This window comes from Puma concolor, chromosome B1, assembly GCF_028749965.1.
Source record: "Puma concolor isolate L17-30 chromosome B1, mPumCon1.1.hap2, whole genome shotgun sequence".
In the NCBI taxonomy this organism is placed as follows: Eukaryota; Metazoa; Chordata; class Mammalia; order Carnivora; family Felidae; genus Puma; species Puma concolor.
Genome location: NC_141670.1, coordinates 17,071,509 through 17,084,878, shown reverse-complemented (window position 1 = coordinate 17,084,878; position 13,370 = coordinate 17,071,509). Strand labels below are relative to the sequence as shown.

At 45.0% G+C, this 13,370-nt stretch overlaps 1 protein-coding gene across 2 annotated transcripts in view; it reads right to left on the bottom strand.

Annotated features, from left to right (window-relative positions):
- The window catches only part of FAM149A (family with sequence similarity 149 member A), a 58,379-nt gene extending 46,272 nt beyond the window's left edge, over window positions 1-12,107 (bottom strand). Inside the window, exon 1 of one of the 2 annotated variants that reach the window (XM_086703256.1) lies at window positions 11,051-12,107. In XM_086703256.1, the coding sequence (XP_086559382.1) occupies window positions 11,051-11,700 (650 nt within the window). In that variant the 5' untranslated portion in view covers window positions 11,701-12,107. The remainder of the gene's footprint in view (window positions 1-11,050) is intronic. The other variant, XM_086703257.1, reaches the window with a different exon arrangement.
- Window positions 12,108-13,370: the final 1,263 nt, after the last annotated feature.

Sequence of the window (13,370 nt, the reverse complement as noted above, 5' to 3'; positions counted from 1 at the left end):
CTCAGTCTCAGTTCTGAGACTACTTGTAGCAACAACGTGCGTTGCGAAACAGAGCACTTTCGAGGCTATCATTTGCATTTGCATTTTCATATTCTTGTTCACGTGGACAGTGAGGGACTACATGAACAGTTGTGCATGAAAACGTGTCTTGCGCATACAAACGCCGTGCTCTAATGGAGAGGGAACCAAGGTCGGGGAGGCACTCACTCGACGGGGACCCCCATCTCCTCTCCAGCTCTGTGACTTCTGGAAGGCAGAGATCCCCTCATCTCTTTGGGGTGTTCAGGTGACAGAAACATTTTCAGGAGTTTCATAAGCTATTGCTAAACATATCCCTTTGTTCCAATGTACCCGTCATCTACAGGACGGCTTTGGAAGTAAACATACTTCTAATACTTACTAGCACTGGTGTGCTGAGAAACCAGCAATCTGAAAAAAAAAAAAAAAAAGTCCTGATGTGAAGCGTTTGCAGACTTGCAGGGTGTGAATGCTCCCTCCTTGGCCAGCCTCCAGCCACCACCGTGATGCCACTAAGTGTGGAACAGGAAATAGCTGCAGGTGATTGTCCCCCGCCAGCCAGTTCTAGCCACTGGGCACACTATTGCTTCCTGGGGACGGAGGGACTCTCGGAGAATCACACAAACTACCACTTTTGCCCCGGAAACACCTCTGATCACCACAATATCTGTAACGGGCTCGCGACACGACTTCACTGCAGAATTCCCTCCTACTCTTCAGCCAGCCTTTTCCGAAGGGAAAAGGCCCCAGATCACCTCAGAACTGTGACACTTTGCTCATTTGTAAAGAGCAAGCTTAAGCCGGGTTTTCAGGAGTTCTGAGGGTTACATGAATTTAAGCAGATTTTAGCCAATTTAATTTAATTTAACTTAGCCAATTTTATTTTTTTTACATTTTTTTTAACGTTTATTTATTTTTGAGACAGAGAGAGACAGAGCATGAACGGGGGAGGGGCAGACAGAGAGGAAGACACAGAACCGGAAGCAGGCTCCAGGCTCCGAGCCATCAGCCCAGAGCCCGACGCGGGGCTCGAACTCACGGACCGTGAGATCGTGACCCGAGCTGAAGTCGGACGCCCAGCCGACTGAGCCACCCAGGCGCCCCTAACTTAGCCAATTTTAAATTAAATTGGCCAAATTCAGCCAAACTTACTCAAGTCCAAAGTTAAACTCTACCACCAAGTTAAGACAAAGGGTGAGAGGCAGAACTTTACTGAAGGCAGAAGGGAGACAGCGAGACAACAACCCTTAAAAGGTTCAGTTTCTTGGCCTCAGACTAGGGGGTAAGTGGGGGGCAATGTGTTAGGACAGGCACCACGTATGTTTTCATACACGGGAACTCAGCAAATGTCATTAATATTTCTTGCCCGTCTCAAATAGGGGCCCGTGGTTTTCTTCAGTATAATTGCCATGTGCTCCATTGAAAGAAATTTCATCGTAAGGAATTGAAGTTAATGATTAATTTAAAAATTGTCACTTTAGTGAATCTTGAAAAGAACAAATAACTCACTGTTCAATTTTTTTAAGATACTCAAAATGATATCATTATGTTAGAAATCATTAAGATCTAAAATGTTAAATGCTATGTGAAAAAAGGAAATTCATTAGAGAAACGTGAATATAAGTGCCTGGCAAGGATTACAGTGGTCAGTATTTAATTATAAGGCTTCTTCTAAACCCTTAAGTGAAATGTCTAATTAAGAAAATGCTAATGTGTGGGTATACCCTTTCCCCTAGCAAGGGCCGTATCTAATATCTGCTTCTCCAATTTTTCTTGTAAGACAATGCTTACCAATTATCTGTCTTACTACATGGATAAAGTATTTGACTTGCTCTCAAATATACATGAAATAATTTATAAGAATAACACATAAAATAAACGAGAAGAAGGTTAATAAAACTAATGTTTTATTTTAAAGAAGTCACGGCTTTAGGGGCACCTGGGTGGCTCCATTGATTAAGCATCCGACTTCAGCTCAGGTCATGATCTCGCAGCTCACGAGTTCAAGCCCCACACTGGGCTCTGTGCTGACAGCTCAGAGCCTGGAGCCTGCTTCAGATTCTATGTCTCCCTCTCTCTCTGCACCAGCAGCCCCACCCGCCTCACTCATGCTCACTCTCTCTCTCTCTCAAAAATAAATAAACATTGGGGCGCCTGGGTGGCTCAGTCGGTTAAGCGGCCGGCTTCGGCTCAGGTCATGATCTCGCAGTCCGTGAGTTCGAGCCCCGCGTCAGGCTCTGTGCTGACCGCTCAGAGCCTGGAGCCTGTTTCAGATTCTGTGTCTCCTTCTCTCTCTGCCCCTCCCCCATTCATGCTCTGTCTCTGTCTCAAAAATAAACGTTAAAAAATTTTTTAAAAATAAATAAATAAATAAATAAATGAACATTAAAAAATTTTATAAAAAATTTAAAAAAAAATTACGGCTTTAGAATAAAAGTCATTTTTTAAGTTGCACTTCAAAATGGACAAAACTAAGCGTTAAATTTGGTCGCCTTATCAGTATTACTAGGAGTATTATTCCAAGAAAGATACTTTTCAATTATTCATTAACATGCTTTTTATTTTTCAAATTTATTTTTCTTGAAAGAGTAAAATTTCTTAGAGTCAGTTTGTTCCAGGACAAACACTACCAAGTACTTTAGAAACAGGTTTTTATCCTCCTTACCATGTTAAACAGGTTATTAAAAAAACATTTGGTTATATATATATATATATATATATATGAGCACAATATAGATTGATTGCTTGGATTTGAATGTTATATTTTCTACCTATTAGCCAGGTGGAAGTAAATAATTTCTTTTCCCTTCGGAGCCTCAATTTCTTCATCTGTAAAATGGTAACAAAATTCCTACCCACTATGTTTGTTTTGGTGATTCATGATAATGTCTACAAAAACATGCATGTAGCATTTGGTTCCCAGTAGACATGGAAATACTACCTGTTGTGTCTAATGCTAAGAATCTTGGCTTTGTAGAATAATACATATTTGAGCAATGCTCAATCAACATGCTTATAAAAATGTTAAAACTAGTGAGTAAAACAAAAGTCTAACTGAGGTAGACTCTCTTGAGAATATATCACCTGCTTCCTTAAAATATATTTTATATATAAAATTAAAGTTCTCTAGAATTTATCATTATGCATTAATTTAGCAATGAAATTACTGGTTTTTAAGCAGGAGGTGTTCACTTTATTCAATGTCGGCTCTTTAAAAAAAAATGTTTATTTATTTTTGAGAGAGAGAGAAAGAGCGAGCAGGGAGGGGCAGAGAGAGGGAGACAGAGGATCTGAAGCGGGTTCCAGGCTCAGAGCTGTCAGCACAGAGCCCGACACGGGGATCATGACCTGAGCCGAAGTCGGCACTTAACCACTGCCACCCAAGTGTCCCCCAGTGTAGACTCTTAATTCAACTAGATTATAAAGAATCTTGGATATACATGAATGGTTTCTAAGACTTCACTGTTCAGTGTTAGAAATCTGAATTAGTTTCATTTGAAAAGAAGTGTCCATTTTAACCTTCTATGTATCTAGTGACATTCTCTGAAATTTAACTATTAGTATTAAAATCCGAATGTAAGTCATGAGCTTCCAAGGTGGGGTTTTTCCTTATCCTTATTACTGGCATTATAAAACATTTAAGGTGACAATGATCCTGAGAAGAATATACATGCATATGTGCATAGGAAGAGAACATTTTACTTCGTTCAACTTAACCTTAATAATCTGTTTATTAAACAAAAGTAGGGTAAGGCTTGGCTTGACTGTTTTTCTTGTTTTTGTCAAAAACCATTCATTTCTTTTCCAAATTCACAACTGGATATTTAATCATTTCAAAGACTTTATTTAATTTCTGTGCTGTATGAAACATGGTATATTCATTGACTATTTCTACCTCTCAAGAATAAAAGGACAATATTTGAATTTTTTCAACATATATTTAAAAAATGTATTTATTCAGTTAATGAGCCATGTCCTATTTTATATATATTATATATAATATATATTATGTATTATATTATATATAACATACAACATATAACATATATGATATATGATATAATATAATATAATATAATATAATATAATATAATATATATTATGCCTAGCATTCTTAAGACCATTGAATATTCAGATAATTTTGGGGGTAAAGCAAAAGTTTTGCCTGTAGATTATAAAATTATATCCAAAGAGGTATATGATTTGGGTGTTGTTGAATTAAACAAATATCCACACTGCTCTGGTGAGGGGAAAAGTGTTCTCTATATGTAGGGATATGTAGCAGAGTATTTTTAAATGTATTTCAGGGCACTTGGGTGGCTCAGTTGGTTAAGCATCCAACTTCGGCTCAGGTCGTGATCTCGTGGTTCTTGAGTTCAAGCCCTATGTCAGTCTCTGTGCTGACAGCCCAGTGTCTGGAGCCTGCTTTGGATTCCGTGTCTCCCTCTCTCTCTCTTCCCCTCCCCTGCTCATGCTCTGTTTCTGTTGCAAAAATAAATAAACATTAAAAAAAGATAAATGTATTCAGTTAGTGTTTTCATGTTCCTTCGTCCCCTCCCATAGTGAATAATCCAAAGCTTTTTTGCTTATTGCTTCAGAAAACAGAGAATGAAGCAGGGGTTTTTCCCCTTGATGTGTGTGTGTGTGTGTGTGTGTGTGTGTGTGTGTGTGTGTTTAAGCCTGAACTAAACTTACAAGATTGGTATGGACTTTTAGATTAGGAAAAGATTTAGGGAAAAACACATACATTAGGGAGATTCTTCCCCACCCTCAGAAGAGAAACAGATTCCCCAGAATGGGGAGATTCTGTGAGAGAGATTTTCCGTGTCTGAGAAGGGAATCTTAGGCACAGTCTTAGGAAGTGAGGATGTGTCTTGAGTGGCCATTACAAAGCAAAACAGTCCATTAGGGACCCTGTACCCTAGAGAAGGCACAAAGTCAGGAGGTAGATTGAAATCTAGCCAGCCCTCCACTTGATTTCCTTCTTGGTGCCAGTAGTGAACTGGTGGGTCCCTGAATCTAGGAACCAGGTTTTCTCTAGGAAATTGTGGTTCCGAGGCACAAAATGCAGACCTCCAATGAGCTGGAGTACTAGGTGGAACCTGGCCTAAAGTACGTTTGTGTGGTAAGGGATCAGAGGGGACCTGTGTCCTGATCCTTCAATAGGACTTAGGTAAGGATCCCTGAGAAAAGAAAGGCTGTCTGGAGCAGATTGACATCCTCCTGGAAGTCCTATAATGGAGAATGTTGGTATGAGGGGCTCCCATGAGGACCACAGAAATAAGGAAGAGAGCCCTAACTTGAAGAGCCTTGGTAGATATGTGCACGAGCCCTGGGTTAGAAAGAAGGATAAGATGAGATTATGGACATTTCAGTGGATCCAGCAAGGATAGAGGTTATCAGAAAACCAGTGGGCTCCTTCCCTGCCACTGAATATCCTGGTCCCATGTAGGCAAACCACCACCCCCCTCCCCGCCACCCCAGAAAGAGGCTCAAGCTTAAGATCAAGTTGGGAAAATCCCAGATAACTGAGTTTTAGTTTCTACCACTTTGGTGGGATGTGAGCCTCAAATGGAAATTAAATTTAAAATATGGGAAAATAGTCTCATGGGGCAAAAGATCAGTGCCCTTACTGTGACATGCTTCCTTTCTATAGGATTCAGAAGAGATTAATACATTATGATCGTCTCTTAATTACAAGCAAAGGACTCTTCTCAAAGACAATAGACTGGCAACAAGAAAGCAGGTCATGTTGCATATTTCCTGTCAAAGTTCCTTTCGTTTGGAAATTATCTGTGTTTGCAAGTTATGATTTATGAGGCAAATTAGCCATCAAGGGTTGTGAATGAACTACGGGAATCATGATGGACATAGCCATTGGCTTAAACTTTAAAAAAACCAAAGAGTAACAGTAGGAGAAACCTTCCCCTTTGAGCAGCGGACTCTTGGCCACAGGTCTCTCCCCAGGGCCACAGCTCCCATAGATGTTGTGAACAGAGCACATCTGCAAGTCTAGATCATTTGAACAACTTAAAGAATCTCATCTCAGATCAGAGGGTACTCTGAATGTTGCTTAGCCCTGTATTTCAGGGAGAGTAAAAAACGTAGTATGATCACTTGGCTGGTTTTTTCTCTCTTGGTGTCCCAAAGGTTTTTTGCTCTTTATGGTCTAAAGGTATCTAAGTAAAGTCTGCCTTGCTGCTTCTCAAACTATTGTGTAGTGTCAGACCATTCAAAAAATTTTTTTCCAGTTTACTGTGAATAAATCATTGTTAAAGTCCAATAAAAATAAATTAACCAGAGAATAAAATGGAAAAAAAAGAGGCACAAAATACAAATGCAAACGTTATCAGTCAGCAGGCGTCAAGTTATTCTTTCAATTGCTATAAAAGTTTCTAAATGCTTATTCCCACGTTCTGTACTCATCACGGACTGGTGACAGGTAACTGACAGGGCACGTGTTGAGAAATACTAGGTTAGCACAGAGAAGAGACACCTCCACTTGTAGAAGATCTTAAAACACCCAGCAGCAAAAATAAAGAACACTAGGGGCGCCTGGGTGGCGCAGTCGGTTAAGCGTCCGACTTCAGCCAGGTCACGATCTCGCGGTCCGTGAGTTCGAGCCCCGCGTCGGGCTCTGGGCTGATGGCTCAGAGCCTGGAGCCTGTTTCTGATTCTGTGTCTCCCTCTCTCTCTGCCCCTCCCCCGTTCATGCTCTGTCTCTCTCTGTCCCAAAAATAAATAAAAAAACGTTGAAAAAAAAAATAAAGAACACTATGTATCTTCCAGAGTCTGTAATGCGCTGTTATAAATTTGTAATTGCTGTACATATTCAAAATCAACTGCATATGGAAAGCTGCCATATTTATATTTCTAGTCCTTAATCTTTCTCCCAAGTTCCATTCATGAAGGTCCAGCTCTCCGCCTGGCACCTTCTTTGGTTGTTTTTCCAAGATTTCAACCCAATATGCATCCCAAAGTGAATTCCTCATCTTACCCAACAAACTCCCTTCTGTGTTCATACTTTATTGATGGCATTCTCCTTGCAGTCACGTAAAATGATCTTTAACTTTCCCTCTTGCTTCCTTCAACTGCACCAACACATTGCCAAGTCCCGTGATATTTATCATCCCAGTATCTTTATTTTTATCATCCTCATCCCAGGCCCTCATATCTCTCATGGGGTTCATTGCCAGAGCCTCTCCACTGTTTCTGGGTTCACACTCTCTGTGCATTAGCTTATTCCTTCTAAAGCTCAGGCCTGTTCATGCCACTTCTGCCTCTAAAAACATTTAGTGGCCTCCCCAGTGTTTGCTAAACAGAGTCTGGTATCCAAGGCTCACCGGGTTTTCTCCCAATGCCTTTTCACAAACGTTGTACTCCTAACAAATTGAACTCATTATGTGACATATAGTTTTGTACCTAAATGTCCTGAGAAAGGACATTTAAATTGCCTTGAGATTAGGAACCCACAAAAGTGGCTTATATGACAAAGCTAACATTTTCATTCACTCATTTAACAGATTTTATTAAATGTTTTTTCCTAAAATTGTCTATTTTAGTTTATATTTATTTATTGTTTTATTTATTGCACATGTTGCCTTAAGTGGCACAGGACGAAGGGTTTATAGTCCAAAAGGATGTAATATGTGAATAGGAGCCACAGGGTTAGGGGGTAGGAGTGGGTAAGAGCTGTATGGAGGGTGGGCCGTGAATGATTTGTGATGTTACGGATTCTCCTGCAGTGTCTCTAAAAGTTGAACATGAAACGTTCGATCCCAGGGTGACACCTACATTTCTTCTAGCCATTCGACCATAATCAGTGGTCATGCTAATTAGGATAATCTTTACCTTCGGGACGTTGTCATGAAAGATTAGACTACTCTAATTGGTTTCCCCAAATAGTGGAACCAAACGGTGCCATTTCTTACAGTCCTTCGATAACTGTAAACGAATTCTTTTTTTTTTTTTTTTCTTTTTCTGTCACCCTTTTCTTCACCTGGAATGTATCCTTTCAGGAAACACACTCCCAGATTTCATTTCATCTTCATCCAAGAAGCAGATGACAATCATGGATAACATTTTTAAAGCAGGTCTCCGCGTGTTAGGCACGTTAAGACGTTGCTGCAATTGAATTCTGGAACCTCCCTCTGAGGCAAATATTATTATCATCTGCATTTTATCAAGGAGAAAAACCCACAGGTTGGAAGACTGCATAAACTGCCCAGAATTACACAGCTGGCAGACGGTTTGAGATTGGAATCCGGCTCTTCTGATTCCTAGGTACACAGGCTCGCTCAGCCCCGACAGACTGAGAGGTAAGTCCCTGCATTCATTTGACTTCCAGCTAAGCTGACAAGCCCTGCAGGCAGGCACTGCAATATTTCCACACTCACGTGACTCCGACAGTGGAACTCAATCACTCAAAAAGGCAACATTATATGCTACCAGCTATAACTTATAAGAGATATACTTTCTGACCACATGAAGTTTACGGTCTATCCACATTCCTATATAGCTATTATCCAACTATATACCTTCCACCTTACCTACTGTTAGAAATTCTTGTATTTCCAGAACAAATAGAATAAGACCTTTTACAGGGCGGTAATTGCGTAGTTCACACCAGAAGTGCCAAAGAGAGGTAGAGCGGAGGGTGGGCAAGACCGGAAGCCAGCGTAAATGAGGGACACGGTGTAAATGAAATGCATGGGGAGGTAAGGGTGAAGACAAAAAGTGGGGGGATCACATGTCTGGGAGTGCAAGAGGGCGAGGTGAAGCAGGGAACTCAATACCCTCTGTCTCTGCGAGGCAGCCAAGGCGCCCTGTGGAATGAAACAGGCAAGGCCCTCCTCTGTGGGCCATTCCTTCATCCAATCCGTGGTTCAGAGATCAAAACTTGGGCTGCTATGGAGCGCCTCGGTGAAAAAGAAAAGGCTCAGAATTGAGAGAAAGTCTGCACACTTCCCCACTCAAATTAATTCCACTGTTTCCAGTTTTCAGAGAACAGTACAGAATCAGGATGTAAAATGCATGGGTTTTCATCAAGCAAACAGAAACTGTGAATTAGGATCTTCCTTTGTAACTGAGTGTAGTGGTCTTACCATTGGATTCGTGTTTCTCAAGGGTTCATGTCCAGTAGTTTCCATGTCCCAAACTCTCTCTACCTACTCTTTTTGTCTTCCTACTCCTACATTAACCACCTCCCTCTCCCCATGTCCCTCCCTGGACTTGAGAAAACTAAAGACTCTACTTTAATATTAAGCAAGTAGTCTAATCTACTTTAATATTAAGCAAGTAGTCTAATAATTCATAGTACCTCTCTGCAAACCGGCAGGTGAGGCTTGCAGTTGTATAATCTAAATCCATCACTGAATGATGTTTCTTTAGTCAATGTTATAAATTGCCAACCGAGAAATCCGGGAGGGAAAAAAAAAATACACTTCAAGCTGCGAAAGGTCTGTAGTATTGAAGGAAAACTCACCGCAACACTTTCTTCCTTTCCCCCTTCATAAACTTTCTAAGTGACAAAAGGAATGAGGTATGAAAGGAAGGGAATATGAGAGTTTGTGTATCTACAAAAGATCCTGGTGCCCTCGAGGGCTGTCTGATGGCAGAGTATGAACACACATCATCAGAAAGATCCTTGAATGAGCAGATCTGTGCATATTATTTCTCAGAGCAATGTGCCTGTTCGTAAAAAGCACTAAGGCTAGAGGTTAAAGTCAGCATGTGGAACTGTGTGCTCATAAAACATTAAGTGTGTAAGTGTTAAAGGACCAGTAGCCAAAAACAAAGGCCTCATTCCTAAGGCATAGGTATTCTAGCCACTTATTCGAATTCAAATGCAGTTGATTTTCCTTCTGGCGGGGATCAACTTATTAACGCACTTTCTAATATGCTTTCCAACATGCTGTTTTAAATCAAAAGAATCATCTTAATGTTATTTAACAACTTATTTTAACACGGAGATGAATATCACAGAGAATTGTAAAGATGTAGTCATTTAAATTGTGAATGGGTTAGAATACGTTTTAATGCGACGGTTCTCCAATCTGTTTTGGGGGGCAAGAGGTGAGGAAGAGCTTCTGTGTAGGCAGAAATCTCCATCCATCATGGGGACCCTCTGGTGTGCCCTTGACCATCTCACTGTTCTTTTGCAGGATTCAGAAAGCTGAACATTTCCATACCCACTTAAGAATAGCCATATGTTCTGCTCATTGAAAAATAATCTCTTTAATTCTAAACTGCACATTTTGCAAGAGGAATGTTTTCATCACCGCTCTTGATGGTGGAGGGACTGTGTGTGTGTGTGTGTGTGTGTGTGTTGAGGGCAGGGTTCGCCAATCCCCAGTGAAATATTCCCATGAAGTCAGTCAGTGTTTCTGAACTATCTCAGGGCGCTATGGCAAGAACTCCCAAGCTCTAGGGTATATGATCAGAAGTGTCCTGAGTATTACAAATTCCGTTTATGTCAGATGATGTTATACATATGTAAATTAACTAGATATCACACAAAGAAAACCCCATCCCACCTGGGATAAGAATTGTGGCTGATCTTTGAAAACTAGGAAAGCGCAAAGTCTCACCATTTCTTAAACTTGTCGCTGCCAACGCGTGTATTCGGTTACACTGCACATCTCTCTGTCACATTCTGCATCAGAGAAAGGGACTTGAAGCCTCCTTTCAAAGTCCCTAAGGAAACCAGAGTATCGAACGATCGAGGGGAACACTTCAGCTAGAAGAGGAACAAAATTCTGTCCTCCTGTCCTTCAAGCCCTGCGTGGTCTCCCCTCCCTCTCTGAGAGCAAACAGCAGAGGATTACCTTCCAGAAAGCTGAACAACAAGCCTGTCACGGCGTAGGTTTGAAAAGACCAGGAAGCCGAGCAATAAGGACTCAGGAAAAGTGCAAGGAGGGTGCCCACGGGTGTTAGTAGAAGTGAAAATTGCAACTAGCGCCTGGCCAGGTGGGTGTGGCAGGGGAAGGTCGGCGTCCTAACCACGACAGACAAGGACCCCGCCGCTACTCACGCTTCTCCACCGTCCTCCGAGTCGCTGTCCGAGGCCCACTCCTCGCCGATGTCCGGCAGGGTGAAGAACAGGGTCCTGGGGCCAGGCCCGGGGGGCATCCAAGCGCCGGGCTCTCGCTCTCCGGGGCCAGACTGTTGGGTGCTCAGTGGGCTCGCGCCTAGGCTGCCGCCGCCCCCGGCGCCCCCGATGGCCGACAGCGCAGCGGTGACCCCGCCGGGGCCCGGGGCGGACCGCGCCCAGGTCACCAGGTGGGCGGGTGAGCCTGCGGCGCTGCGGCCGCTGCAGGAGTGGCCGGCGGGCGGGGGCTGCGCTCGGGCCGCTCCCGGGCTACTGGGCAGCGAGAGGGGGGTGCCTGCTGCTTCCGCCGCGCGGCTCGCGACCGAGACCCGGGGGTAGGAGGCGGCGAGCAGAGGATGGAGCGAGGCGGGCGGCGCTCCCCGCGCGGCGGAGGGGGAGTCGGGGGCCAGGGCGGGCAAGAGGGCCTGGGTCGGGGTCGCGCTGAGCGAGGCGCTGGAGCCCGTCCGGCCTGCGGCGGCAGCGCCCCCCGTATGGCCGGAGGAGGCCACCGGCGAGGGGACCGCCGGGGGCGCCGTCGGGGTCTTGAAGATTTTGGCAAAGAGAGACCCCAGGTCCGACACAGCGACCTTCATGCCCCAGTCTTGGAAACGCTGTCCCCGCGGCAGCCTGAACCTCCAGGGCACGGGACTCGGGGCTGCTGGGCTCCATCCACCGCCGCGCTCGGCGATCCGGCTCCGGCTGCCCCGGGCGGGGGCGGGGGTCCTGGGGTCCCCGCACGCCGCCGAGCCCGGGGGGCGCCTGGCACTCTCTCCACCAGCAGGAACCCCTCCCGGCGCTCAGCTCCGCAGCGCTTTAGGCCGACCTGCCCCGACGGCCTGGTCCGCCTGCGGGGTGCCGAGGACGCCGTCTGCCGGGAGCAGCCCCTTCTCCGCCTAGTACTCCGAGACCCCCGAGGGCCAAAGGTCCGGGTGCCCAGGGAGACGAAGTGCCGCCAGCGCCGCCGCGGGCCGGAGGGTGATTTGGGCTCCGCCGGCGGGAGCTACCCCCACGGGCCCCCGGGACGGCGCTGGCGGTTGCTAAGCTAAACAAAAACCCTGCTTAGCTCACTGCTAATTGGGCCCCAGACTGCAGCTTGGGGCCGCGGCCGCAATAGACACACTGGCGGCCCTCCTTGATTCGTGCCTTAAAGGAACACCGCAATCTCGCCATCATCCTGGTTCCGAAAGATCTGGAGTTTGTCCAGCCTGATAAGACCAAAGGTGCCAGGATCAGGGAGCCGGCCAGCTCTCTGATCTGAGGGAAGCTTAGTACAAACGCGTGTTCAGGCGAGGGGTCTTGAAACAGCAGCGCCCAGCCTCCCGCCTCAGGGCCATGTTCAAAGTGGGTCAGTGAAGAGGACGTAGGGGAACAACAGCAAGGAAGGGCCTCACCCAAGAACGTGGAAAAAAGACGGGGCCCTGAGAGTAAAATCCATACACCATGTGTGCGTTCACAACATCTATTTGGGTGCACCAAGAGATTTTAGAACTAAAATGTTGGGGCACTCAGACTATAATCAGACTGCTTGGATACAAACTCAAAGGCAGCTGTGAAAGGTAAGAGTTTTTAATTAAGTGGAATACATTGCATTTTACTAAGTCGGAAGAAATCTGTGTGCATGGTAGGGTTGTAAGTATGAGTATCTGCGGGAGTGTGGGGTTGATTTTGAGCGTGATTTAAAAATAAGATGTTGATGGGGCGCCTGGGTGGCGCAGTCGGTTAAGCGTCCGACTTCAGCCACGTCACGATCTCGCGGTCCGTGAGTTCGAGCCCCGCGTCAGGCTCTGGGCTGATGGCTCGGAGCCTGGAGCCTGTTTCTGATTCTGTGTCTCCCTCTCTCTCTGCCCCTCCCCCGTTCATGCTCTGTCTCTCTCTATCCCAAAAATAAATAAACGTTAAAAAAATAAATAAATAAATAAAAATAAGATGTTGGGGCGCCTGGGTGGCGCAGTCGGTTAAGCGTCCGACTTCAGCCAGGTCACGATCTCGCGGTCCGTGAGTTCGAGCCCCGCGTCGGGCTCTGGGCTGATGGCTCGGAGCCTGGAGCCTGTTTCTGATTCTGTGTCTCCCTCTCTCTCTGCCCCTCCCCCGTTCATGCTCTGTCTCTCTCTATCCCAAAAATAAATAAACGTTAAAAAAATAAATAAATAAATAAAAATAAGATGTTGGGGCGCCTGGGTGGCGCAGTCGGTTAAGCGTCCGACTTCAGCCAGGTCACGATCTCGCGGTCCGTGAGTTCGAGCCCCGCGTCGGGCTCTGGGCT